The sequence below is a fragment of the Entelurus aequoreus genome, linkage group LG22 (assembly GCF_033978785.1).
Source record: "Entelurus aequoreus isolate RoL-2023_Sb linkage group LG22, RoL_Eaeq_v1.1, whole genome shotgun sequence".
Classification (NCBI taxonomy): Eukaryota; Metazoa; Chordata; class Actinopteri; order Syngnathiformes; family Syngnathidae; genus Entelurus; species Entelurus aequoreus.
The window spans coordinates 21,093,693-21,121,414 of NC_084752.1; the positions used below are offsets into that span (position 1 = coordinate 21,093,693).

At 40.3% G+C, this 27,722-nt stretch overlaps 2 protein-coding genes across 3 annotated transcripts in view; one reads left to right on the top strand and one right to left on the bottom strand.

Annotated features, from left to right (window-relative positions):
* LOC133639801 (MHC class II regulatory factor RFX1-like) overlaps positions 1 to 3,357 on the top strand; it is a 22,326-nt gene extending 18,969 nt beyond the window's left edge. For both annotated transcript variants that reach the window (XM_062033413.1, XM_062033415.1), the window contains exons 15-18: positions 2,130 to 2,341; positions 2,401 to 2,554; positions 2,632 to 2,677; positions 2,733 to 3,357. In XM_062033413.1, coding sequence (XP_061889397.1) covers positions 2,130 to 2,341; positions 2,401 to 2,554; positions 2,632 to 2,677; positions 2,733 to 2,899 — 579 coding nt within the window. In that variant the 3' untranslated portion in view covers positions 2,900 to 3,357. The remainder of the gene's footprint in view (positions 1 to 2,129; positions 2,342 to 2,400; positions 2,555 to 2,631; positions 2,678 to 2,732) is intronic.
* Positions 3,358 to 4,052: 695 nt separating this feature from the next.
* LOC133639325 (DDB1- and CUL4-associated factor 15-like) lies at positions 4,053 to 27,722 on the bottom strand. The gene is made up of 13 exons (XM_062032560.1): positions 27,532 to 27,722; positions 26,671 to 26,768; positions 26,426 to 26,564; positions 21,782 to 21,888; positions 21,550 to 21,677; positions 16,051 to 16,212; positions 11,621 to 12,169; positions 11,446 to 11,537; positions 10,318 to 10,440; positions 8,036 to 8,112; positions 7,861 to 7,965; positions 7,661 to 7,776; positions 4,053 to 4,559 (listed from the first exon to the last, which is right to left on the bottom strand). The coding sequence occupies exons 1-13, from the start codon at positions 27,625 to 27,627 to the stop codon at positions 4,501 to 4,503; spliced, it is 1,851 nt and encodes a 616-aa protein (XP_061888544.1). The 5' UTR covers positions 27,628 to 27,722; the 3' UTR covers positions 4,053 to 4,500.

Here is a 27,722-nt window from a genome sequence, read left to right on the forward strand (position 1 = left end):
GGTGGGACCTGATATTCAGCTGGGAATGACTAAAACAGTAAATAAACACAAGACATACAGTATATATACTCTATTAGCCACAACACAACCAGGCTTATATTTAATATGCCACAAATTAATCCCACATAACACCTCCCCCCTCCCGTCCATATAACCCGCCAATACAAATCAAACACCCGCACAACACACTCAATCCCACAGCCCAAAGTACCGTTCACCTCCTTAAAGTTCATACAGCACATATATTTCCCCAAAGTTACGTACGTGACATGCGCATAGCGACACGCACGTACGGGCAAGCGATCAAATGTTTGGAAGCCGCAGCTGCATACTCACGGTAGCGCGTATCCAACTCAAAGTCCTCCTGGTAAGAGTCTATGTTGTCCCAGTTCTCCACAGGCCAATGGTAAAGCTTGACTGTCATCGTTCGGGAATGTAAACAATGAAACACCAGCTACAACGTAGCCGCTAGTTGTTTGTGTTGCTGCAGCCGGCCGCTAATACACCGCTTCCCACCCACAGCTTTCTTCTTTGCTATCTCCATTGTTCATTAAACAAATTGCAAAAGATTCACCAACACAGATGTCCAGAATACTGTGGAATTTTGCGATGAAAACAGACGACTTAATAGCTGGCCACAATGCTGTCCCAAAATGTCCGCACAATCCGTAATGTCACGCGCAAACGTCATCATACCGAGATGTTTTCGGCAGGATATTTCGCGGGAAATTTAAAATTGCACTTTACTAATCTAACCGGGCAGTATTGGCATGTGTTGCAATGTTAAGATTTCATCATTGATATATAAACTATCAGACTGCGTGGTCGGTAGTAGTGGGTTTCAGTAGGCCTTTAAAACCATCTCCGTCCACACAAGTGTAGTTTTTTAAAACGGTCTATGTCCACACAAACACATTCATTTGCTGCCATGCACATTTGGTCCAATCAGAAGCCTGGAGAAGCAGCCACAGCTGACTGTTATTATAATGTTTATTTCGATATACTAAACATACAATGACATTATCTTTAAAACCAGCCTGCACTTACAGAGCCCTGGGAACATTATGCATCTCTTTTAGTGTTTAAAGCACACATACAAGCCTGTGCTGCTAAAATCCAACATTTGTGGAATTATAAGATGTTTGATCAGCAACATGGTGGTAATTACATGTGCAGTGAAGTGTACATTATTTCTAACATCAGTGCACACTAACACGGAGCCAAGGAATCTTCTTGAATGTTTCAGTGCCGAAAGCCAAACACATTTAATCATCAATAAAGTGATATAAGTGCAATGAAGTGTATATTGTCTTTAACATCAGTACACTCTAACAAGGAGGACGCTACGTCATGTTTTTTTGTAGTTGCTCACGCGCGTATACAAAAAAAAACACCAACACACGTAAGTTAACTTAATAAGGACTAAAAACATGAACTAGATTTACATCTTTCTTATGACACAAAGCAAAAAGTCTTGCTTGTCCCATCAGCTGAATGCCCGACAGCTAGAGGTGAGGGAATTAACCAATTTTTAGATGCATCGCAATTCGGACATGATAATTATAAAATCGATTAGTAAACGTCAATAATTGTTAATTGATGTATTTATTGTAAATAGTAAAGTAATGCAGACAATTCTAAAATTTGTCTGACTGCTACGAGCCACCTCACCGAGAGATCCGACCAGCTCCTTTATTTTAGGGTTCTTAAGTTCCAGTTTTGCACACATTTCTATTAATTTAATAAATGTAACAGTAATTAATTCAGCTGTTTCTTAATACAAATGATCAGCATTAAAAGGCAATTTCAATTAAATATTGATCAGAGGCTGATCAGTTGTTTTTTTTCCCATACAAAATAAGTCTTATTTAGGGCCAACATTTGGATCGAATTAAAATAACTTTCAGACAAATACTATAAACTCCTACATAAGATCCCAAGCGTCCATTGCAGTGGACACTTGTATTTATTTTTTCTGACATGCGTAACTGACAAAAACAAATCTACTACCAAGAATGCTGGTTCTCAAAATAAGACTAAAAGTGAGAGAAGTCCAGCCCCTGGTCCTTAGTGTTTTGGTTGAGTTGAATATCCGTGGTTCAGAGGAGTAACGCCTGTCCGCCCCCCAGGAACAAGCGTCGTGGGTGTGTCAGTGTGAAGATCGCATGGTGCAGCGGCTGGAACAAGACTTCAAGATGACGCTGCAGCAGCAGAACTCCTTGGAGCAGTGGGCCTCCTGGCTGGACGGCGTCGTCTCGCAGGTCCTCAAACCTTACGAGGCCAACCCCGTCGCCCTCCCGAAGGCCGCCAAGGTCTTCCTGCTCAACTGGTCTTTTTACAGGTGAGCGGCAGCGAAGACGTGTGTGCGTGACATGTCAATCACCTGTCCTTTGCCACCAGCTCCATGGTCATACGAGACCTGACCTTGCGCAGCGCTGCCAGCTTCGGGTCCTTCCACCTGATCCGCCTGCTGTATGACGAGTACATGTACTACCTGATCGAGCACAGAGTGGCTCAGGCTAAAGGAGAGACTGCGATCGCGGTGATGGGAGAAGTGCGTGCCAGCACATAAGTAAGAAGACGTGTTCTCCAAACCTCGTCTAATGTTTGTTTCCCCTCCGTCTGCTGCAGTTTGCCAGCAGCGTCAAGAGCAGATCTACCCCTGACCCGGAGAAAGGTAACATCACCGCCACTCATGTTTCACACAGCGTCACAATGCCTCTCTCCCGTAGACGAGGACGAGGACGAGGAAGAGGAGGAGAGCGAGGAGGAGAGCGCAGACTTGGTGTTGCAGTCCACCTCCCTGAGCATTCTGGAGGACAAGGAGCTGCTGGAGCCGCCGGCCAAGCAGCCCAGGACCACTTTAAACATGCACAGCCTGACAGACACGCCGCCTTAATCACACACTTTTGCTTTGACATCATGTCATCTCATCCTGCGCTCTCGTGTGGTCTTCTCAAAAGATAGTTTGTTGTTGAGTGTGAGTGTTCTTTATGCCAATTATGTATTCTGCCATTTTTCTTTATCTTCCTTCAATCATGTATAATCCCTGTGCCTTCCTGGAGCATTTGGTGGCCAGCCCTTCCCTCATTTGCCGTATTTACTCGATATAGTATCTATATTCATGAGTCTCCCTTGCCCAGATGATGCAGAGAAATATATCACATTGCATACTTGGGCAATGTCTATGCAGGGGTCTTGCAGGCACATTGATGGATGCCATATTTTATTTCCTGTCTGACCGTTCCTTCTAATTTGGCCAATTGATACGCTGTGCCTTTGAGAGATTGCTAGTTGGAAGAAGCTTGTATTCTATATATTCTGTATCGTTGGATTAATAAATGGGGGTTCTGTGAAGTAGTCTCGGCGTTGTCTTGAACTTTTGCAGTTATAAAAAAAAAAAAAATCAAGCCTTGTTAGTGTGCCACCTATGTCATCACCTATTTTCCCATCCATTCATTCTCACCCTCAACACCTCACACCATTGACATCACAGACAATTAGAATGCGCTACAGCCAATCAGGAGCACTTACTACACTGTATCCATGGTTACCAGCTGCAGCTGTGCAAGTTTGTCCTTGAAAAGTTGATTTTGCATCCTTGTGTGTCATACATATCCACTTTGTATGTCAAGTTTGACCGTAACTGCCTTAGGATACATGTTGTGGTAACTATGGTCTCTACCCAGAGTACCAAAATATTTTTAATGTGATGATGGACCAAGCCTTCTAATCTAAGATGACCCTTTACCAAGAGCACAGACAATGTAAAACTTCTATGAGGATTTCACTAAATTATTTTCCGAAACCACTCGATATAAAGTTATTTGTTGTGTGATTCCTTCCATCTTCAAGCTTATACTGCTGTACCTTCCAACAAGAGATCCTTTTGATGTTCCTCTTAAGCCTTTGTACAACCTGTGATCTTTGTAGCTTTAATCTCATTGTTAAAAGGATGTGATTACTTTCTCTGTGTGCATATTGTCTTGTTTCTGGCAACAAAAGCCTTTACTCAAATTTAAGCAATCCCCCAAAAATATTTTCATATTTTATTTTGGCAAAATATCTTTTAACATTCTTCATTCTTTGCCAGTGACATATGATGCTCACACACATTGAGTCACGCAGGTTCACTTAGTACTTCTTTTTTTAGAAATATTGCATCTTTATGAGTCAACACAATGTTGGTTCCACCACAAAAGTGACAACCACTTGGAGCTAACAATCTAAACAGGTGCATTATTACATCAAAACATTTCAAGTACAGTCACGTATTAAAAAAGACATCCAACTAATAATAATTTGTTCAGTCCAGCTCGTGCTTATTGTCGTTACAACAAAAAAAACATGACACAAATAACGAAAAGTGTCAAATGTAATTATGTACAAACTTCCAGTTCAGTTTTGATGTTTGTGTGATCACAGTGCAGTTCTAGTCCATTTTAGTTAAGGATGGTGCTCACCCTTCAGATTTCCTTTCCTTGTCTGTTTTTTGTGACGTTATCGCAAAACGATCCAAGTGCATCTGTCACTGTCTGCTAACACCTGACGAGAAGATCCTACATGGGAGAGAGGAAGAAGGATCATAAAGAGCACATGTGGAAATGTGTCAAAAATAATAAATCTGTCACAAAAAGGGTCATAGAGAGAAAAATATGGGAAAGTTTGAATAGTGGTCACAAAAAGGGTGACCAACAATCCCTGAACATAGGAGGTGGTCTGCGACACCATCTGTCTCCCACATACAACACTGTCCTTTCAACTCTTTCTAAAAGTCAGCAATTTAACCTCCAACAATTAACCGTAGTTAAAAACATTCTGGTCACCTTCTGTGACCAGAATGCCATTTGTTTACAACTGCATGGAATGCTTACACGGGGGATTCCGACTATTTTGGCCTGGTAGTAGACGATCCACAGCGATCGCTCTGCCACACGATACTTCAATGCCAACGAGGGTAAATTACACTCAACCCCCTGTTGTTGGCTTTGACTGTAAGATTGCTCGTTTGCATCAAAGCAGTTATTTTTCTCGCTACAATAGGGTGAAACCGTCCTTGCCCAGGCACACCCTCCTGGTTTTGGAGTATAAATATTAGGAGGTTTGGCACCAGCTTCTAGACTAGATCTGACCAATCTAAGTCCATGAGCATGAACTGATGAATTGCTCAAAAAGGTTCATTATGTGTTCTTATTCATATACTCTTTCAAATGTTCTTGTAATCAGACCATATTTTCGGTGTCAGAATAATTGTATCTAAGTTATCACAAAACTTTGTATTTCCATGAGTTTCAGCGAGAACACAAAAGCTGTCTTTGATCCTACCAAGAAGAAGGCTTGTAAAACTCCACTGTGTAGGATGGGAAGCAACATGAAGGTGTTCTGTTTCTTTCATGTATTGTAATCAACAGAAAGATATTGTCTTTACCCGAGTTCGAGGAAGCAGGACCTGACTCCCCTACAGGAACCTCTTCTTTGAACTGTTTTATGACCTTTTCTGTGAAATGTTTATGAACTTTTCTTTGAACTGTTCTGTAACCAAAGGCGATGGCTGTTTACGACCACCTCCCTTAGAAACAGCTGTTGCCATGTAATCAGGGAAAGTCCAAATAAAAGAGGAGGCGTACAATCTTTCGTCAGGGGCGTGGGACAACTCAATTGAGGAGAGACGCGTAGACACTGTACCCTTGGACAGTGTCTACGCGTCTCTCCTCAATTGAGCCAAATTTAATTATGTCTGTTTAATTCCTTGCTTCTTGTCTTGTTTAATAGATGGCATCAGTGTTTGACCCTGACATTCGGTATGTTAGATGGAATCTTTACCTGACATGTTTCGACTGGCATCTGCAGTCTTCTTCACCAGGTGTCAGGTGACCCTTCTGAAGAAGACTGCAGATGACAGTCGAAACATGTCAGGTCAAAGATTCCATCTAATATACCGAAAATATGGTCTGATTACAAGAACATTTGAAAGAGTATATGAACTAATGAAGAATACTCGGACGAGAGGCGAAACGTCTTCTTAGACAAACCAAACAGTCCAGTTGCGATCGATTGAATGCCCTGAGATGACATGGACCTGGATGAATGAGAACAATCATAGACACATGGGGTGCACAAACATGGAAAAGTGTCAAATAATAAACTTGTCACGGACGTGGTCATAGGGAGCACACATATTGAAAAGTGTCAAATTATAAACTTGTCACTAAAGTGGTCATAGTAAGCACAAATATGGAAAAGTGTCAAATAATATAAGTGTCACAAAAAGGGTCATGGGGTACAAAATTATGGACAAGTGCCAAATAATATACATGTCACTGAAGTGGTCATAGGAAGCACACATATGGAAAAGTGTCAAATTATAAACTTGTCACTAAAGTGGTCATAGGGAGCACACATAAGGAAAAGTGTCAAATTATAAACTTGTCACTAAAGTGGACATAGGGAGCACACATATGGAAAAGTGTCAAATTATAAACTTGTCACTAAAGTGGACATAGGGAGCACACATATGGAAAAGTGTCAAATTATAAACTTGTCACTAAAGTGGTCATAGGAATCACAAATATGGAAAAGTGTAAAATAATAAAAGTGTCACAAAAAGGGTCATGGGGTGCAAAAATATGAACTAGTGCCCAATAATAAACTTGTCACAAATGTGGTCATATGGGGCACACATGGAAAAGTGTCAAATTATAAACTTGTCATAAAAAGGGTCATGGGGTGCAAAATTATGGACAAGTGCCAAATAATATACATGTCACTGAAGTGGTCATAGGAAGCACACATATGGAAAAGTGTCAAATAATAAAAGTGTCACAAAAAGGGTCATGGAGTGCAAAGTTATGGACAAGAGCCAAATAATATACTTGTCACTGAAGTGGTCATAGGAAGCACACATGGAAAAGTGTCAAATAATAAAAGTGTCACAAAAAGGGTCATGGGGTGCAAAATTATGGACAAGTGCCAAATAATATACATGTCACTGAAGTGGTCCTAGGAAGCACACATATGGAAAAGTGTCGAATAATAAAAGTGTCACAAAAAGGGTCATGGGGTGCAAATATATGGACAAGTGCCAAATAATAAACTTGTCACTAAAGTGGTCATAGGAAGCACACATGGAAAAGTGTCAAATAATAAAAGTGTCACAAAAAGGGTCATGGGGTGTAAAAATATAGAAAAGTGTCAAATAATAAACTTGTCACAAAAAGGGTCATGGGGTGTAAAAATATGGACAAGTGCCAAATAATATACATGTCACTGAAGTGGTCATAGGAAGCACACATATGGAAAAGTGTCACAAAAAGGGTGATGGGGTGCAAAAATATAGACAAGTGCCAAATAATAAACCTGTCACTAAAGTGGTCATAGGAAGCACACATGGAAAAGTGCCAAATAATAAACCTGTCACTAAAGTGGTCATAGGAAGCACACATGGAAAAGTGCCAAATAATAAACTTGTCACTAAAAGGGCCACAGGGTGCGCAAATAATTAAATATATATGTCATTCTGACTGCAATGCAGTCAGAATGCCTTTACTAAAAAAACACTTCAAAATTAATTTTTGATGAAAAATAAATGCAAACAAGTGTGTTGTCCAAAATGCCCTCACATAAAGACAAAGAAAACAACAAAGAGAAATAATGGTCTGACCACTGTGTACTCCTTCGTTGGTCATTCTGTTGATGCTGCGAGAGCCGCTCTCAGGCACCATCCACTTCATGAGCGTGTTCACACAGGACTTCCTGTAAGAGCTCCACACACCCCCGCTGACAACACAAGACAACCACTGGACTTAAAACAAGGGGAAGGCAAGAGTGGACACCAGAAAATGTGTGTGTGTGTCATCGTACGTGGTCTGACCCTTGATCTCTGCGAGGTCACCAACTCCCACAGTGCAACACACACCTGTGTTAAGGTCCCAACTGACATGCAGGTTGGAGTGGTAGGTGTTGGGCCTGAAGAAAGACGACTGTGTTAAAAAGGAAGTCAAATGTCACTGAAGAGAAGAGAGTTGTTAGTTATTACCTGCACTGTTCTGACGGAGGGAAGGCAAGTAGCAGCAGGCCGATGCTAATCATGACCAAGTTGGTCTCTGGACATACCTTATATAAACAACATAAACAATTATTCAGCTGCCAGTGTAAATGTTTATCAATACAACCACTGGAAAATAATGGAATCACCAGACTTGGAGGATGTTCATTCAGTTGGTTCATTTTGTAGAAAAAAAAGCAGATAACAGACTAACGGATTAACTTTCTGGCTTTAAAACACTAAAAGAAATCAAGTATAAACATTGTGGTGGTCAGCAACAGTTTCATTTGTAGATCAAGCGGAGTGAAAACATTAAATAATCACTCAATTCTGAGGTAAAAAATATGAAATAACCCTGTATATTTTCATTCCCAGCGCAAACACCTGCATCAGATTAAATGTGTTCATTAGTCTGCAGTTAAAAAGGAGTGTTTACACCTTGTAGAGCTGTTGCACCAGGTGGACTGACATGAATCATGCTCTTCAGCACAAGAGATGTCAATTGAAATTAGTTTTATCAAACTTCAAAAGGCACAGCAAATCCAATGCCGAAGAAATGGGCAGAAACAAGTCACCGTTTGTGACCGAAATGTAAGCAACCGCCTGAAGGAAATGGGATTTAAATACAGGAAAGCGGTCAGTAACACCTAAACAGAAAAAAACACGGTTCCACAGGGCTGAGGAAAATAAACTGTGGGCTATAGATGTTTTTATGGGAGTCAAGATAATAAGGCAAGAAAGAGAGCAGTAGTTCTGAGCCGGTGAGGTTCTTCAACAACAACTTTCACCCAGAAGTGTCTCCTCATATACAGTACAGGCCAAAAGTTTGGACACACCTTCTCATGCAATGCCTTTTCTTTATTTTCATGACTATTTACATTGTAGATTGTCACTGAAGGCATCTAAACTATGAATGAACACATGTGGAGTTATGTACTTCACAAAAAAAGGTGAAATAACTGAAAACATGTTTTATATTCTGGTTTCTTCAAAATGGCATTCTCTCGATGAGCTTCAAGAGGTAGTCACCTGAAATTGTTTTCACTTCATAGGTGTCATAGTTTTGATGCCTTCAGTGACAATCTACAAGGTAAATAGCCATGAAAATAAAGAAAAGGCATTGAAATGAGAAGGTGTGTCCAAACTTTTGGCCTGTACTGCATGTGGTCACACGCGGCCTATCCACCAGTCCCCAATCTGGTGTTGAGAACACTTTGTGCACACTACGACTGGATGAAAGGTGAAGATGCTGGAACTTTTATTGGTGCCAGTCCAATGAGATTTATGAAGACGACTGCCTGAAGAAAACATGCAAATGTCCACAGTCATTGATGATATGGGGCTGCATGTCAGTAATGGCCCTGGGGAGATGGCTGTTACATCTTCAATAAATGCAAACGTTTACTTTTACATTTTGGACATTATTCCATCAATCGAAAGGATGTTTAGTGAGGATATCATTTTTCAAGATGATAATGTATCTTGCCGTAGAGCAAAAACTGTAAAAAAAAACTTTACTTGATTAAAGATACATAAGGACAATGTCATGGCCTGCTAATAGTCCGGATCTAAATCCAAATGAAATGTAATGAAATGAAAATCTGTGGTGAAAATGAAACAAAATAGTTCATGACAAGACTCCAACCTGCAAAGCTGATCTGACAACAGCAATCAGAGAAAGTTGGCTCAAGATTGATGAAGAGTACTGTTTAATACTCGTTAAGTCCATGCCTCAGAGACTGCCAGCTGTTATAAAAGCCAGAGGTGGTGCAACAAAGTACTAGTGGTGTGTTCTAGTGTTTTTTGTGTTTCATAATTCCATAGTTTTTGTTTTTTCCTCAGAATTGAATGACATATTTTCACTGTTTCATCTAAAAATGAAACTGTTAATGACTTCCATAATTTATTTTCATGTTTTTTAAAGCCAGAAAGTTAACAACATAACACAACTATACTCATTTCCAAAGTTATCTATTTATTACCATAAAATTAAACAACTAAATGAACATCCTCCAAGAATAGTGATTTCATCATTTCTGCCTTGGGTTGTAGGGCTATAATGGTTTGGCATCGTTACAGTTTGGTACGTATGTTAGTATAAATGTCATGCTTCAGTTCAATTTCAGTACAGTCGGAACAAAATTCCAAACATTTTTAAAAAACAAAACTACTGAGGCAGACTTTCTGTCCTGAACTGAATGTCTCGTACCAAAAACGTGCGATAAGAATACATGTGGCGTTACACACCAACTATTGCATGTATGTGCACTCACCTCTAAGATGACCACATCGTAGTCGCTGAAAGAGCAGAACCGAGGAGCCCAGGCAGCATCTCTCCTGATCACCTCGTTAATAAGATACTCAAAGTCCAGCGTCAACTGCTCCACACACACACTCTGGGTAAGAAGAGAAAAACAAACTTATACTCACTCTTTTCAATAATAGAAGGATCATGGAACATGGAACTTCATAACCCACTCATCCGATGTATGCTTTATTAGACTTCAAAATCGATGAGAACTAATGAGTTTACTTAAAAACATCTAATAAGCAATCATTTTGTCATCAGAAAATGGTATGTTGCATAGAAATCAGATGAATTCTTCCCGCTTAACAAGGCATTTCCTCCTAACTATGAGTGCACATATTGCCCATGCCTTTAAAAGGGGTGGAGGGGTCGCACTAATAGCCAATTAAAACCTTAACCTTAGCCCTAACCTAAATAATAAATATAAATCATTTGAGGTGCTTACTATGAGGTCTGTCACACCGCTACCTCTCCATCTATCACCCCCTAGTCCCTACTCGGACTTCATCAGTGAATTTTCTACACGCAAGAGGATTCCCTGCTGGCCCCACTATGGACTGGACTCTCACATTATCAACCGTAGCCACTCGGCATTCATTACACCGGTCATCTGGGGTCCCTTCCAGGGTTTCACGTTGTTCCCATTGGGTTGAGTTTTTTTCTTTCCCTGATGTGGAATCTGAGCCAGGGATATCATTGTGGCTTATGCAGCCCTTTGAGATATTTGTGATTAAGGGCTGTACAAGTAAACTTTCATTGATTGATTGATTTGGATTTTTACTACCTCCTGATGTGGCTTGAATCTCATGGAAAAAGATCAGATTTGAGGCACTTTGGAGCCTTTAGACTGGCAAAAAAAATCCCATCTCTGTCACTTGAGGGCAAAAAAAATCGGATTTAGTGCACAGTGTAAAGGAGGCCAATGACTCATGTAATTGGATGAGAAGGTGTGTCCAGCCTATACTTACATATTGTTCAGAATTGCAAATTTTGCTGCATAAAAGTATTATATTTGTGTGTCTAAATGATAGTGTACTGGGTCAAAGGTCCGTGTGTTTAGTTAGAAATGCAGCTCATTAGAAGAAACACTTACCTGTCCATTGTGTGGCTCGCTGACCAGCTGCAGGCTGCGTCCTTTAAGATCTGTCACCGTGAAAGGCAGTTGTACTTTATCGTCCTCATAGCCTAGATTGATAAATCCAAGGATCAATGGGAGGTTTTAAATGGGAGAACCTGACAAAAGTTGCGATGTGTTAAAGCTAAGTCACCTGCTGCAGCTCCTGTATTTTGCTCTAAGGAGCCAGGCTGTTGGTGGCAATAGTGCAGACGGGAATAGTTGACATAACCAGGCTCACTAGGCTCTGCCTCCTGGGATGTGGATGGCGCTATAGGGGATGACGGTGATGAGGACGCAGCAGGAGACATCACATGTTCAGATAAGTGAACCAAACTATGTCCAGATGTTTGTGGCAAAGTAGTTTGTGTTTCTTCCTGCGTCCTCTTTTGACAATCCTGTTCCTCGTGCTGGATGCTTATTTGCGGCTCTCCTGGTTTCCGCGCTGCTTCTTTGTCACCCACACAAAATCCTCCATGGGCCCGTCGAAAGAGGTCGGCTGCAAACTCTCTGGCTCGCAGCACCGCTTGCGATTGGCTGGGAGATGAGGTAAGCGGGGCCACCCTGCTCGGTTGTGATCGGCTGTCAGGAGAGCCCTGAGGCAGTAAGGAGGCTGAGATAGTGGAGGAGGAAGACGAGGACGGCTGATGGGACAAAGGTGCTCTCTTGGTGTAGAGAATCTGGGACAATTCACCTTGTTTCCCTGAAACAAACAAACCCATAACATAAAACAATGCAATAAATGATAAAACTCAGTCCAACACACTCATGAGGCCTATGAAAGTCAATAATTTCGGGCCTCCAATGATTGTTTTTCAGGGTGGAATGATTACAATATTTTAATATTATGATGAACTGGTGAGTGAAATTATATATTTTTGCTTTTAAAAATGTTATCCTTTCCTTGTGTGTTTGTGGTCAAATCAGGAATTCCACAATCAAAGCTTGAACAGTTCTTTGCTTGCAAAAATAGTAACCGAAGAAAAGTACAATAGTAACTCAACCTAAAAGCCTAGTTTGTTCCACAACGGGGCTCGTAACTCAAAACACTTGTATCTGAAATCAGACCCGCCCACTGAGATGAATTGGAATCAATTGAATTTGTGCTTGGCCTTCCAAAACAGCACAATTATAACATTGTTACATGTTTTCAAAAAAGAAAAACAAGCTTTTAGACATGAAATATTGCTTGAAAAACATTACAATAGCATGTACTACAAACAACTACAAAAGTTTTATGAAATGACGTTATAATATAGACTTTTGCTGATTGTCCATCTTATAACAATAGGAACTGTTATTGTTGGTTATGTTGTCCACAGACGTCTTTGAGTGACGGACCTAAGGTCAGAGATGAAAATGAACTATGAGCTGTGATTTTGCACCAATGGTAATGTTTGACTGTCCAGTTTGTTGAGTCAGGACTAGACAGAAAGAACTGAAACATGTCAAACACAGCATCTGCAGCCTCTCCATATTTTTAATGGATAAATTCATTTGTTTGGATGTTTGTGACTTCATGCTGCGGAGGCTGGCTGTGGTTTGCGGGATGCGGTCGGGCTGACTCATCTGGACGGCTAACAGGTAGGACATGTTTTTACCTGTTTGGCTCTCTGGTTTGGTTGTCCGCTTCTTCTCCTTCGCACTAACTGGCGGCAGGGAGGCTCGTAACTCAAATTATGCTCGCAATTTAAAGATTAACAAAAAGCCAAAACACAGCTGGCAAATAAAAATACACGTAAGTCGAAGTACCACTGTACATATACTTTGGATTTTAAAAAAAAAACTAAAAAAATAAGATCTTGCAAAGGTTATAATGTTAACATGTTAACTCAATCTAATTAGATTTTCTGTGTTCAATTTAAACTCCTTCTAAATGTGCAATTTTGGTAATAAACTTAACTAAAAAGACTTTAGGTTGTTGCAAATTACATTTTGTCTCAATATTTTGATAATCAGGATGCAGAATGCCTCTGCCATCAAATCATAGAGTGTTTTGTACCAATAAATAAGGAAATATGATCAAGCGCTCCATAGTATTTCAAATTGGGGGTCTTGGAAAAATTTGTGTGAGCTGATCAATCGGCCACTGATCAGTATCGGCAGATTCTTCTGAAAAAGTATCGCCATTGCAGATTGTCTTTTTTTTTTTAACATGTCCTATACAGCCACCTAGGCAAATCATATTGTTCATGTATATGCTCATATCTGCTGAACAGATTTGCTTTACAAAAGAAAAGTGTGGGATATTTGTTGCCCTATTTGTATTTGGCTTTATCAAATGTTAAACAGTTTGGCGCAGCCGCACCAAAGCAGGAGGGGATAGAAAGAAGAAAAAAGAAGACATATGGGGAAGATGCGGCGACAAGTGCAGATAAGACAGAGAGTCAGTCGGACTGTTTCAGAGATAAAAACAACAACAGGACTACATCAGCAAATACAATATATGCAAATATCATACCATAAATCAAAAACAAATAACCACTTAATGAAGTACCGGTAGATAGTAAAAACACAGTAATGACAATCCCTGAAATGTCTGTCACCTGGCTTTTTCACCCAATGCAAAATGAGTGAACTGTCGAGTGGTTGTATTTCAAGTGGGCGTTGTTGTAGTCGCGCACATTCAGCAAACTGACTTCTCGGTCTCTAAAGGCTCTTCTTGTTCCAAAGGTTTAAACTGAAATATTCCCACATTGGTGGAGGTGGCATTTGGTTTTGTGTTCATTTTGTCCATGTTAGCTGCTACATGCTAACTAAGTGCACTGTGTGATACTAGCCGGCCAGCGGCCCCGCGTTGCTTCATAAAGATTCAAAGACACTTAATGAGGACAAGATAATTCACCCCCTTCTTTTCTCTCCGCTTTGGTACAAACGTGCGTAGCCGCTAGAAGTGGCAAAAAGCGTGAATGCTCTTGAATCATGCACATCGCGATTTATCGACACTGGAAAACTTACCTACTTTAATTTTCATTTATTGTCGGTTAAGTGACTTATCAAATAATGAATTGTAAGTATATGAATTCAGTGTTTCCCATAAACTGCCAAGATACCTGTGGCGGCGGGGGCGTAGCTATGGGCGTGACTATGGGCGTGGTCACCATGACATCATCGAATAATTTGCATAATTTACTAAAATGATATGATTTTCTCTAAAAAGGCTCAAAAAATGTATACTTACTAATTAATAATAACAGTTTTGTTTTAAACGTCCATCCATCCATCCATTTTACAATATAATTACAACACTTTATGTACATATTTATATACAGATTTGAACAATAAGTTATTCACTGAAATATATTTATTAATTGTGGTTCTTACAAAAAATATATCTTATAAAATATAAAAGCTAAAATGTCTCTTAAAGCTCTGCCCCTTTAATTAGTGCATACTAAATAATTTAACTTTAGCCTACTACTACAACCATATTATTTACCAGCAACATAAAGTGAAACAGAGGCAGAGGTGTCCTGCCACAGTCAGTAACAAATAAACAGAAAACAGTAGTGGTCAAATACAAATAAGGCAACAAGAGAAGTATCCTACACTTTTCTTTTGTAAAGTAAATCTGAACAGCCTATATGGGCATCTACATCAACTATATGATTTGCCAGAGAAGCTGGACAGGACAAAAAAAAAAAAATAATAAATAAAAATGTTTGTGGCGGGCGTAATTCTTTCGTGGCGGGACGCCACAAATAAATTAATGTGTGGGAAACACTGGAATTAATTCACCGTTCTTTCACATTAGATAACAAAATGATTAAACTAACAAAATACCCTCTGCTAAACTCTGCTAAAGCTATATGGGTAACGTTTGCAGGGTTTTTGCGGCTGTCATAATTGAGCGAACAAAAACATCTACAGTACTCCTACTATATCTGCACAAAGTTGTGAAAAACAGACTGCAGACAGAGCGAATGTCTAAAAAAAGAAGGGGATTATGACTTGCAAACCTCAAACAAAATTGGGATGTGAATATTTTGGATAACAATGCGCCAAATAATATAAATCCATTTAATAAAGTCAGATACAAATAAGGCAACAAGAGACGTATCCCATACTTCTCCTTTGTAAAGTAAATATATACAGCAAATATGGGCATCTACATCAACAATATGATTTGCCTGAGTAGCTAGACAAGACAAAATATATATATATATATATATATATATATATATATATATATATTTTTAAATAAGAAAAATGTACTCCTAAAACATGTGCTTAGTATTGGTATCGGCTGATCTCACTCCTTTCATGATCAGTATCAGAATCAGCAGCCTAAATTCCTGATCGAAAAATTCCTACAGAAAATATTTAAGAACCAATGACTAACTCATTCTAAATAAAAAACTTGGATGACAATTCAGAGACAAACCACAGAAGCCTACATTAAATACATATTTGATAGCGGTAAAATGATAACACAATGTTTTATTAGTTTTCCTGCTATGTCATTTTAAAAAAAAGTCTTCATGACTGATCAAGAAAATCAATCAAATGCCAACTCCTAATTGCAATCATATTTGACAACATTAGATTGTACAGTAAAGGGTATAATAGGTGCAAAAACCCTACCTGGGCAGACTGAGATGCTGCAAGCCACCAGAGAGTAACTAGTATTCAACAGGATGACCTGGTCCTTTTTCAGCTGGAAAGCAGGTTGGAAAGTGGGAAACGGGTACACCACCTGGCACCTGCTGTTGAGGACATAGCCGTGCTCCAAACACTCGCCACTCCCTGCAGAGACACGAGACCAGTAAGAGGAGATGTGCTAATAGAAAATGCATTTACAGTCAGGACAATTAATATCGGGACACTCTACCCACCACAACAATGAATTTGAAATAATACAAGATGTGCAGACTGTCGGCCTTAATTTGAGGGTATATTCATGTCAATCAAATGAACGGTGTAGGAATTACAAGTTTGTATATTTTTTTGATTTTTATTAAGGATCCCCATTAGCTAGTTGCCTCAACAACCCACTGGTCTTCCTGGGGTCCACAATTCAATACAATTACAAGTAAAAGCATATAATTATAACTACACAATTCAGAAAAAATAAATAAATAAAAGCATCAATAAGAAAACAAGCAAACAATTTACAGTCACAGAATAATAATTACCATATAAATATAACTACACAATATAAAACCAAACAAATCATCAATGAGCAAACTAATTTAAAGACTCAGATAAACTATTACTCTCTTTTTAAAAACCTGTTTACTTTCAATGCCGGTGAGAATTTGAGGCAGGTTATTCCAGAGCGATAAAGGTCTATAAATAAAAAATTTCCGCAAAGCATTCTTCCTGGGACGAGGGAGTACAAAATGCTCCTCACTGAACGCCCTGGTATTGTGATTACCGTATGTATAGTGCTGCTGTGAACTATTTGGGCCATGAGAAAAGCAGGAGTTTTACTACCGGTTACTGATTTGAACAATATAAGAGTATTAGCTGACAACCTGTTCTGCACTGTTAGCCAGGAAAGAGAAGCATGCATTTGGTTCACATTGGTTCTTAGTGAACAACCAAGAACCAGCCTTGCTGCCCTATTCTGGACAATCTGGAGTTTACTGATCTCACTACTCGCAGCAGATGCCCAGACTGTAGAACAATAGTCAAGATGACAAGACTAAACTCTTAACAATTTGACAAAGAAGAGGTGGATCAACAAAAGCAGCACATTTCCTGGAAATACCAACAGCCCTTCCCATCTTTGTAACTATATCACTGATATGATTTGACCAGGATAGAGTGCAGTCCAGCATCACTCCAAAGAGCTTGGCACTTCTGACCTGTTGAACTATTGAAATACCTAGCTTCAAATCCAACTTTGGGTCACAAGATAACCCATGCCTAGTCCCCAATACAATACTTTTTGTTTTTGAGATGTTAAGGACAAGTTTGTTACATACTGTCCAGTCATGCACAGCTTTTAGTTCCTCACTCAATACTACATTAAGTACACTGCATGATGGTGCAGCATGATATAAGGTTGCATCATCAGCATAAAGAACCAATCTTGCACGCCTGGTGGCCCAAGGTAAATCATTGGTGAATATAGAAAAAAATATATGTGCCTGCTACTTTGGTGTTTTGTGGCAATGTGTCAACTGTGAGGAAGTCTCTTTTTTTAAATGCAGTTTTCCCAAAAATGACATAATTGTGGGGTTAGAGTCTACTATTTATGGAACTACCATTTATAGCAATAGCATGTCAAATAACAGTAGAGTGACAATTTGTAACGATACGCTATAGGGTACGAATAATCAACATCGAACCAACATCGCGGTTTTAAATAACCAAACCACATGAGAGAGAAGTTTCTTTTTCTTCGCCGTCACGACATTTGAGTGACAGACATGTTTGCCAATCAGACCTTTGCCTTCTGGCCAATCAACAGTGTCGCTCTCTCCAAACAGGGAGAAAGGGGTCTCACTGGATTGCCCTTAGCACCTGAGTGTATTTACTTAACAGCAGAATTAACTGAACGCATTGAACCCTCTACAGTTGTTCACAATCTTTGTCTCGTTGAGCAAAGAACAGGGCACTAACATCGGAACTGGACGGTTTGGTTTGTCTTAGAAGACGTTTCGCCTCATTCGAGTAGGCTTCATCAATTCATGCACATAGATTTAGATTGGTCAGATCTAGTCTTAGACTTACAGTAGATTAGTCAGATCTATACTATCGGCTGGTGCCTAAACCCATATTAATACTCCAAAAACCATGAAGTTGTGCCTGGGCAAGGATGGGTTCGCCCTATTGTAGTGAGAAAAACAACAGTTTGGATGCAAACGAGCAATCCTACTGTCAAAGCCAAAACAGTCGTTGAAGTCTAAATTCCCCTCGTTACCATTGTGGTGATGTGTGGCAGAACGATTGCTGTGGATCGACTACTACCAGTCCAAAATAGTCGGAATCCCCCATGTAAGCATTCCATTCAGTTGTAAACAAATGGCACAAAACATTCTGGTCACAGAAGGTGACCAGAATGTTTTTAACTCCTGTTATTTGTTGGAGGCTAAATTGCAGAGTATTTTAGGAATGGTTGAAAAGACAGTGTTGTATGTAGGAGATAGATGGTGTCGCAGACCACTTCCTTTTTTCAGGGATGGTTTTTCGACCTTGACATAGATAGCTTCCCTCACTCCTCTTTCATACCATCCGTCATCCCTGTCCAGAATCTCTACATTTTTGTTCTCAAAGGAGTGCTGTTTTTCCCTGAGGTGCAGGTACACAGCTGAGTCTTGGCCTGAAGAGTTTGCCCGTCTATGCCGTGCTATGCGTAGGTTTGGTGGTTGTTTTGTTTCCCCAATATATGTATCAGTGCATTCATCATTACACTGGAAAGCATACACCAGATTGTTTTTTGTGGGTGTGGGGTTTTCAGGATGCACTAGTCTCTGTCTCGGGGTGTTGCCGGGTTTGAAGTGTACTGGGATGTTGTGTTGGTTAAAAAAATCTTCAGATAGACCCTGATACATATGAAAGGACAATATTTTTGCATCCATCACCTTTTTCCTCATCATCCACTCGGTTCTTGTTATTTCTGAAACTGGATGCCCTTTTCACTAACGACCAGCTGGGGTAGATTATTATTATATGTTCTAATGTGTGGCACCTTGATACAAAAACATGTTGATTGACAGTCTAAAAGTATCATGTCTTCCTTCAATCATAATTTTTGCAGTGTTATGCATTTTTATTTATACATCCATCCATCCATCCATCTTCCACCGCTTGTCCCTTTCGGGTCCTATCTCAGCTGCATTCGGGCGGAAGGCGGGGTACACCCTGGACAAGTCGCCACCTCATTTCAGGGCCAACACTGATAGACCGACAACATTCACACTCACATTCACACATTGGGGCCAATTTAGTGTTGCCAGTCAACTTATCCCCAGGTGCATGTCTAAAATATAAAAATCGCAAATCAAATCGCAATCGCAATTTTGGAGAGAAAACTCGAAATTATCATATTTTTGTACTGACAGTCGCACTTAAAATCATTTCATTTCCTCGACAGTGCACCTTATAACCCGCCTAATGTACATATTAATTCTGGTTGTGCTCGAAGCTATTTTATTTGGTACATGGTGTCAGGATAAGTGTGACCAGTTGATAGCAGTCACACATAAGAGATACAGTACGTGTGGATTGCAGGTTGACTGACGCCTGTTCAATAAATGAAGCAAGTAAAACTAAAACTTAGATGTTTCATCAAGAATATAGAACATGACAGATGCCACTCAAAAATATGTGAAAATGTTTTAGTACGACTTTGGTAAGCGGAACATTACTGCGACCGTAGTCAGACGTACTGTAGTTCAACAACATAAGAATATTATTATAGTGTGCGTATTAACACACCAAAATTGCACCTATCGGGGGTCAGTATCTGATGTGTGGTGTCCCAAAATTATGCAAAACCAACTTGTTTTTTACCTATTGGTACCTGCTAATGTGTATTTGGGATCTGCATAATGCTGCGTTCTATTTACCTGGAGAGTGGTAAGTCATAGCTGATAATGACATCACTACCGAGTTGAGAGCATTCCAGTTACAAAGTCGGAAATCAAGATGGCCACGTTCATGAAAACTATTTTTGCGTTTGCCTCGTCTGAATATAAACAACTTATGTGAAATTATGCACTCTTTCTGCAACCTTCTAACACAGTGGCTGAAAAGGAAACGCAGACGGTTATGCTAACAACGTACAGCATATATACCACATTAAATAAATGTAGTTTATACTACAGGGACGTTACCATATATAAACGTACAACAACACATTAGCTGTGTCCCAATTCAGGGTCTGCATCTTTCGAAGGGTGAATTTGAAGGCCGCTTATGTCACAACGCTGCGTGAAGGCTGTCCCAATTCATTTAAATTCGAAGGCTCCTCCAAATCAATCAATCAATGTTTATTTATATTTAGCCCTAAATCACAAGTGTCTCAAAGGGCTGCACAAGCCACAACGACATCCTCGGTACAGAGCCCACATAAGGGCAAGGAAAACTCACCCCAGTGGGACGTCGATGTGAATGACTATGAGAAACCTTGGAGAGGGCCGCAAATGTGGGTAACCCCCCCCCCCTCTAGGGGAGACCGAAAACAATGGATGTCGAGTGGGTCTGACATAGTATTGTGAAAGTCCAGTCCATAGTGGATCTAACATAATAGTGAGAGTCCAGTCCATAGTGGGGCAGCCAACGAATGCGCCCTGTATTCGGAGGATGCACCGCGACTATCCTTCGTGGCCTCCCATATCCCAAGATGCTTTGCGCGCCTTTGTTCAACCCAGATCTTTTTGACGATGGCGGCAAATACAAGCGGCGGAAAATACAAGCAGCGGCACCGGCAGCGAATACACTTTCAAATGTAAGTACCGGTATCCTCCGCAGCCTAGACTGTCCCATTTAACAACGGGTGACATCCTTCGGAGGTGCCTCCGAAGGTCCAGCCTTCTGAGACTACATAGGCCGAGTCCGCCGAAGGATGCAGACTCTGAAGTGGGACACAACTTATGTATATGGCTGATTTACTGCGCCGTTGTCAATAAGCTCTTTTTTTTCTTTCTATCCATTGTTGTGATGCATTCATCGTTCGCTATTGCCATTTCTAATACAAAGCAGCGTACACAGTTCTAACTTATATGTTAAAGTAGCTTCGCTATGGAAGCGCTAAAAACTACCGGTGCAACAAAGATGACGGGGAGACAACGCTGTCGGAGTCGAGCCACGTAAATAAGACCACCCACAAAACGGCGCAACCCGAAATCACGGTCAGAAAGTGGCTTGAAGATGGTCTGTAGACATAATCCATGCAATATTTTAACCAAAGAAGCACCATTACATATTCTGACCACAAGGAAGTGTTTTTAAAATGCAAAAAAAAATCAATTTGATCCATTTAATGTGCCTTTTGTATGAAAAATAGACCTGAATAGACCACTTCATCGACAGTGCGCTTTATAATCCGGTGCGCCCTGCGGTGTAAAGAGCCAAAAAGACGATGTGTGTGGATGTCACAATATTTATAGACCTCACTGTATTTGTGTTTACCGTTGCGTATGGACATGGTTGAGGGTAGTCTGCAGCAGTCAGGGCAAGGTTTAGGAGAAGGCATGGAGACGATGGTTAAGTAGATATCTCTGTAGTTCTCAGCACTCATAAGGTTCATAAGGAGAGAGCTGACAGGTAATAAGACATAGGCAAACACAGTTAATCGTCACGTAGTCTGCATTGAAATAATGCTAGATCAAAGTGCCTAAGCTTGATGAAAATAATGTCTTACTTAAAGCCGAAGATGACAATTTTGGATTGGTCATTTGGCCACCCACACACCATGAGGTAGAGGTCATTGTAGATTTCCTCGCCTGCAAACAGTCGCACATATTGGACCTAGAGTAAAAAGAAGGGAAAAAAAGCAGATTAGCGAGAAATTTAAGAAGACAGCGTGTCGAGTTTATTTCACAATTCTAAACCAAAATCAAGGAGTCTGTATTGCAGGGGTCACTAACTGGTAAGTAAGTCTAAAGTCTTTAATCCCAAGTCTCAAGTCAAGTCTCAACTAAGGACATTTAAATTCAAGTCTATACATGTGGAGTCAAGACTCAAGTATCTGTCAGCATGACAGGCCTCAAATTTTAACTTTTTAAGGTCAAGGCAAGTGTTGCCTTAAAGGAGGGCTTATATTTTAGGGCACCAAGGCAAGTTAGAAGGGCACCAAGGCAAACATTATTTTCTTTCGAGGCAGGGGCTCCAAAGCATGCATGCACATTTCATGATGCTTTTATCGCTATTTTTACATTTTGATAGAGGGAAGTATTTTGCTGCTGGGATAGGCTCCAGCCACCCCCGCGACCCCGAGACGGACAAGCGGTAGAAAATGAATGGATTTAATAATAATAATGGATTAGATTTTATATCGCGCTTTTCTATTATTAGATACTTAAAAGCGCTCACAGACAAGTGGGAACCCATCATTCATTCACACCTGGTGGTGGTAAGCTACATTTGTAGCCACAGCTGCCCTGGGGTAGACTGACGTACATGTACATTTGAAAGTACAACCTACAACATATTTTGGAAAACATCAACTGCTATAATGTAAGCTGAGAGACTATTTAAAATTAATTTTAAAAAATTGTCTGGACTTTAAAAGGAGACATTTCTATGACATTTACATTAAAACATCTTTAGGAATGAAATCAGAGTAGTACTTTGTGATGTACTGTATTTAATTCTACAAGAAAGACAAAGAAGATGTGGGCGACATCTGGACTTCTTTCACCGGCGTATTTCTGAGAGGACATCCAACTACAGTGCATAATCAAGTGAGCGAAGCTGATGGTTGACTGCCTTGTTACATTTAATTAAAAAAATATAAACAATCATATAATAAATCCTCCATAAACTGTATCATAACTAATAAATATGAGTAATTGCTTTAAAGTTATTTTAATTTGCTTTGTGAAAAGAATGTATGCATATTAATAAATTAAATATTTAATAAATAGCAGAAATATATCCAAATAACATCTTAGAATCAGAATCAGAAATACTTTATTAATCCCTAAAGGGAAATTAACATTTTCAGCACAATCCCATTCAAGATCAGACAAACATTACAGGGAGACAAAACAGGATCGCTGACGGGTCTGCCAACTTCCGGCGCCCCTTACAAAAAAAGTGAGATACAGGTAAACAATGGGGGGGGGGGTTGAGAAAAAAAATAAAAATCTGTCTAAGCCTGTGGAGAGGGGGTCCAGACTGAAGCCATAGCACACATCCCTCTAACATGTGTGTAAGAGCGAAACATCACACATCAAAGAACACAAAGGACTTTAAAGACATTAGTGCTGAAATATACTGCACACATAAAAGCCAATATTGAAAGTAACAAAGTTGACCAGAGTGCTTTATGAAGTAGTCAAAGAGTAATAAAAGTAGGTTATTGTATTTTGTTTACAAATACAAGATTTCTTTTGAGCAGGAGAATCTGCCAACAGCTACACATACAGGCCTACTCCAGATAAAGGTAAAATAACTACTTTTGCTTCATAATTTCATATTTTGAAGCATTTTTTTTAACTCAATTTAGACGCCCTCGGTCCTCCTTTCTTCTTCTACTATGTTTCACTTGCATGCCCAAGTCCAGGAAAACTGCTTCCGGGTAAACTTGTTGTAAGTCCCGCCCACACTGCCTTTAGTTTAAAAGGGTAAAAAAAACAACTAAACCGTAAAAAAAAAAGAGAAGCGTTCATAAAAATCTTTAAAACACGCAAAAACAAACTTGTACAAAAATATGAATATTGGCATCAAAAACATCCACCAAAAAATATTGTATTTTTTCAATGTATGTATTCGTTTGTTGCCAAAACTTGTTTCTGTGCCAATATAACTTTTTCCTACATTGTCAATTCCCCCCGTTGCTTTGGCATTTTGTTGGGTTTGGCATTTTGTTGGGTGTTGACATGCAGAGTTTCAAGCACTCTTCATTCTCTAGCGGGTGACTTTTCAAATGATGCTACTAAAAGAGACTAAAAAACTCCTTTGTCCCACACGCTATTAGACTGTACAACTCCTCTCTGGGGGGTGAGGGGGGTACTAGGATGACAGGGGATGCAAAACAATAACAGTGCAATACTTTTTCATATATGGTCACTACTGCCTAGTTCAGACCTGGGCATTCTGCGGCCCGCGGGCCGCATCCGGCCCTTTGTACGTCCCTGTCCGGCCCGCGTGAGGCCAATTATAAATTACAAAATAAATTTTAAAAAGTATCTATTTCGAGTGTGCAATACAACGGTGCTGCTTTTGTTTTGAAAAGCGTTATTTGTATTACTTCCGTGTGGACGTATGCTTGTGCGCGCAGCGGCAATCACAAATACAAAATAAATTTAAAAAAACATCTTTGTTGTGCGTGCAATACAACTGTGCTGCTTTTATTTTGAAAAGTGTTATATGTGCGTATGTCCTGTGAGGGAAGGCGCACAGCGACAAGTGATGCCCGGTTATCCCCGAGACGCTAAAAAGAGAAAAGTTGATGACGAATGGCGTGTTTTAAAAAAGACATGGACTGCCAAGTAAAGGTAAAGCCGTGTGCTTATTTGTGGTACACATGTTGCTGTGTTGAAATAATATAGTGTAACGACCTGCTGAAGTAGATGTTGCCTTCTTGAGTTGTGTAAATGAGAAGTGAGGAGACGTGCGTGTGGAAGGAACGAGATATGTTGAGCTGTGTTAGTATAGCTTGCTCAATAAAAGTTTAAAAATTGCGTCAGACTTGCTGTGCACTTCTTCTGGACGCTACAATTGGTGTCACAAGTAAAACTTTGCGCATACTGCACTGCTTGTGTGCTACGTCATCGGGAGGTACGTGCCACGTGAGGAGCTCGCCGCAAAGAGAGAGAGAGACAGAGAGAGACAGAGAGAGAGAGAGAGAGAGAGAGACAGCGTTTACAGGTGCAGCCACGCTGCTTGCCACGGGGGGAATTCCGCCCTCAATGAAGACTCCCAGGTTTGATGGCAAGGCGAACTGGGAGGCATTTCATCCCACTTGTGACATCAATTGTAGCGTCCAGAAGAAGTGCACACCAAGTCTGACGCTCTTTTTAAACTTTTATTGAGCATGCTATACTAACACAGCTCAACTTATCTCGTTCTTTCCAAAAGGAAAACCAATCCTCACTCCTCATTTCCGCAACAGCAACGCTTCCTCCTTCTTCGCCAATCACCTTACAGACGTGCTACGTTCACAACAAAGAGGATGCAGGATGAAGTGACAGAAATTGAAATTTTTGTATTGTAATATACATCAGGAAGTGTTGTGTAAGAAAGTGTTAAAAATAAAACCATCAAAAGCCATCTGCTTTTGTATAAAGATAAGTTAGGTTAAATGAAAATATTATTATTATTATCTATCTTACGGTATATCAAAAATAATTTGTGCAAAATTTAATTGAAATATTGTCGGTGTGGCCCTCCAGCAGTGCTCGGGTTGCTCATGCGGCCCCCGGTAAAAATTAATTGCCCACCCCTGGCCTAGTTTCTCTTGTTATATTTTTATTCTCATTGTTGCTTTTTATTTTTATTCTAATTGTAATTTTTTTCTATTTTGTTTCCATTTATTCCCCCATTATTTACTGTTTACTTTTAAATTAGATTTCAATTCTGTACACTGCTGCTGGAATTTTAATTTTCCTGAGGGAACTCTCCTGAAGGAATCAATAAAGTACTATCTATCAACAAATTAGTAGTGCTGCTACTTTTTGTAGCAAAGCTTTTGCCGCATATTTGACATATTACGGTTGTCTGTTCAACATCTTCCCGCTTGAAGCCAAACCACCGCCAGACAATGGACCCCCTGCTGTGTTTCTTGAGAATTAATTCTTCCTCCATTTGTTACCAGATTCGCACCTTCTCTCTCTCTCGTATTACCACTCGCACCGCTCCGCTTGCACCACCTGCCCCAGCTAACGTTACCCATGCAGCTACCTCTCTGCTCCGCGAGGGCGTATGACGTTGCACGCGCGACAGTAATGTGACGTATGTAAGAAGGTGCGCTTGTTTTATCTCTCTGTGAGAAGGAAAGACAAGAAAGAGTGAGGAAAGCATTTAGTGTAATGCTCGCAGCTAAAAGATACTGCATGAAAACGTATACTCGAATACTCATGAAATACTCATTTTCTATATCGCACAGAGACAAACCCACGATATATCGAGTATATTCGATATATCGCCCAGCCTTAGTTCGAAGTGTACAAACCTTAACTAAAATATGGATTTTGTCGAGGCTAGAACCCATTATTCATGTTTACATTGTTTCTTATGGAGAACTTCGCTTCACTATACTAACTTTTCGATTCTTGAGTTAGTGAATTGAGGTTCCACTGTACATTAAAAGAAGAAAGCAAACTTCCATCCACTGTTTTACCTGTTTGAGTCTGCTGTGCAGATTGAACTCCCACCAATAGAGATGGTAGTTGTAGAAAGAGAAATCATCGTCCTCTCCACAGTCCCTGGTGTAGGACAGAACATAACGTCCGCACTTGGTGAAGCCGAGAAAAATGTGCCTGGAATCAAACAAGTAAAACACCACTGTAACACACTTCTTGGATAGATTAGTTTGTTCAATTTAGTAAGAGCAGCAAGCAAACTAGTAAGAGGTCATACACTCACCCTGCCCTGAGGAACTCCTCGCTGACAATGTTCTTTAATGGGACACACACTCGAGGTGGGAGCTGCCTAAACAGAGGCTGAGATAACTGCCCAGTAATCTGCAGAAGGGCAAAATTGCAGTATTGTATTAAAAAAAAAGCAGTTAGCTTGACACTTGCTACCCGCTTAGTGGCCTTGTGGTGAGAGTGTCCGCCCTGCGATCGGTAGGTCGTGAGTTCAAACCCCCGAGTCATACCAAAGAGTATAAAAATTGGACCCATTACTTCCCTGCTTGGCACTTAGCATCAAGGGTTGGAATTGGGGGTTAAATCACCAAAATGATTCCCGGGCACGGCCACCGCTGCTGCTCACTGCTCCCCTCACCCCCCAGGGGGTGGAACAAGGGAATGGGTCAAATGCAGAGGGTAATTTCACCACACCTAGTGTGTGTGTGACAATCATTGATACTTTAACTTTTTTTTACTACAATGGTCAAAAGGTCATTTGGAGGACTAATGTTTAAATGGCGGTGATCTAAATTTAAAGTCAACACATACTTTCACTTTATTGTCACATACCAAATGTTCATTATTCTACTAAGGCTACCTGGCTATCATTTACCACGCTTCTTTGGGCAAACCACAACAAATTGCCACAGTATAGCTAAATGTAGCACGCATTCGAAAGCAGGAATATCACTTTTGTAGCGCACTTCAGAGAATATCTTCCCTTAATTAGCCTTCTCTAGCAGCTAGCCTACAAGCTAAGTAGCAGCTACGAGCTAGCCTCGGATGCTAGTGAAAACAAGGACGCTTGCATCAAAGGAGGCCTGGATGACTTCACAGCCAGCATTGTCGCCATGACAGTAAGTAAACCGCTTACCTTCCCTCGTACGAGGAGCTTTACAATATGGTCCTTGTGTTTTCTCTGAGGTTTCTGCTTGCCATCCTTCTTTTCGGATTTCGAGCTGGGCGCCATCTCGAACTGCACTGTTGTTCGTGTGAAGCTCAGCTCGCCGCTGATTGGTCCACTGCAGCACCAGACTGTCAAGGCCGGGCAAAGGCGGTAGTTCG

Bases quoted from the DNA above. Each gene is read 5' to 3' on its own strand.
- LOC133639325 (XM_062032560.1), bottom strand. From the start codon at position 27,627: ATGGCGCCCAGCTCGAAATCCGAAAAGAAGGATGGCAAGCAGAAACCT. The intron at 21,889-26,425 runs GTAAAACAGTGG...TTTTTACTCTAG, and splicing joins TGCACAGCAGACTCAAACAG to GTCCAATATGTGCGACTGTT. The intron at 7,966-8,035 runs GTAATAACTAAC...GTCTTTCTTCAG, and splicing joins CCTCCGTCAGAACAGTGCAG to GCCCAACACCTACCACTCCA.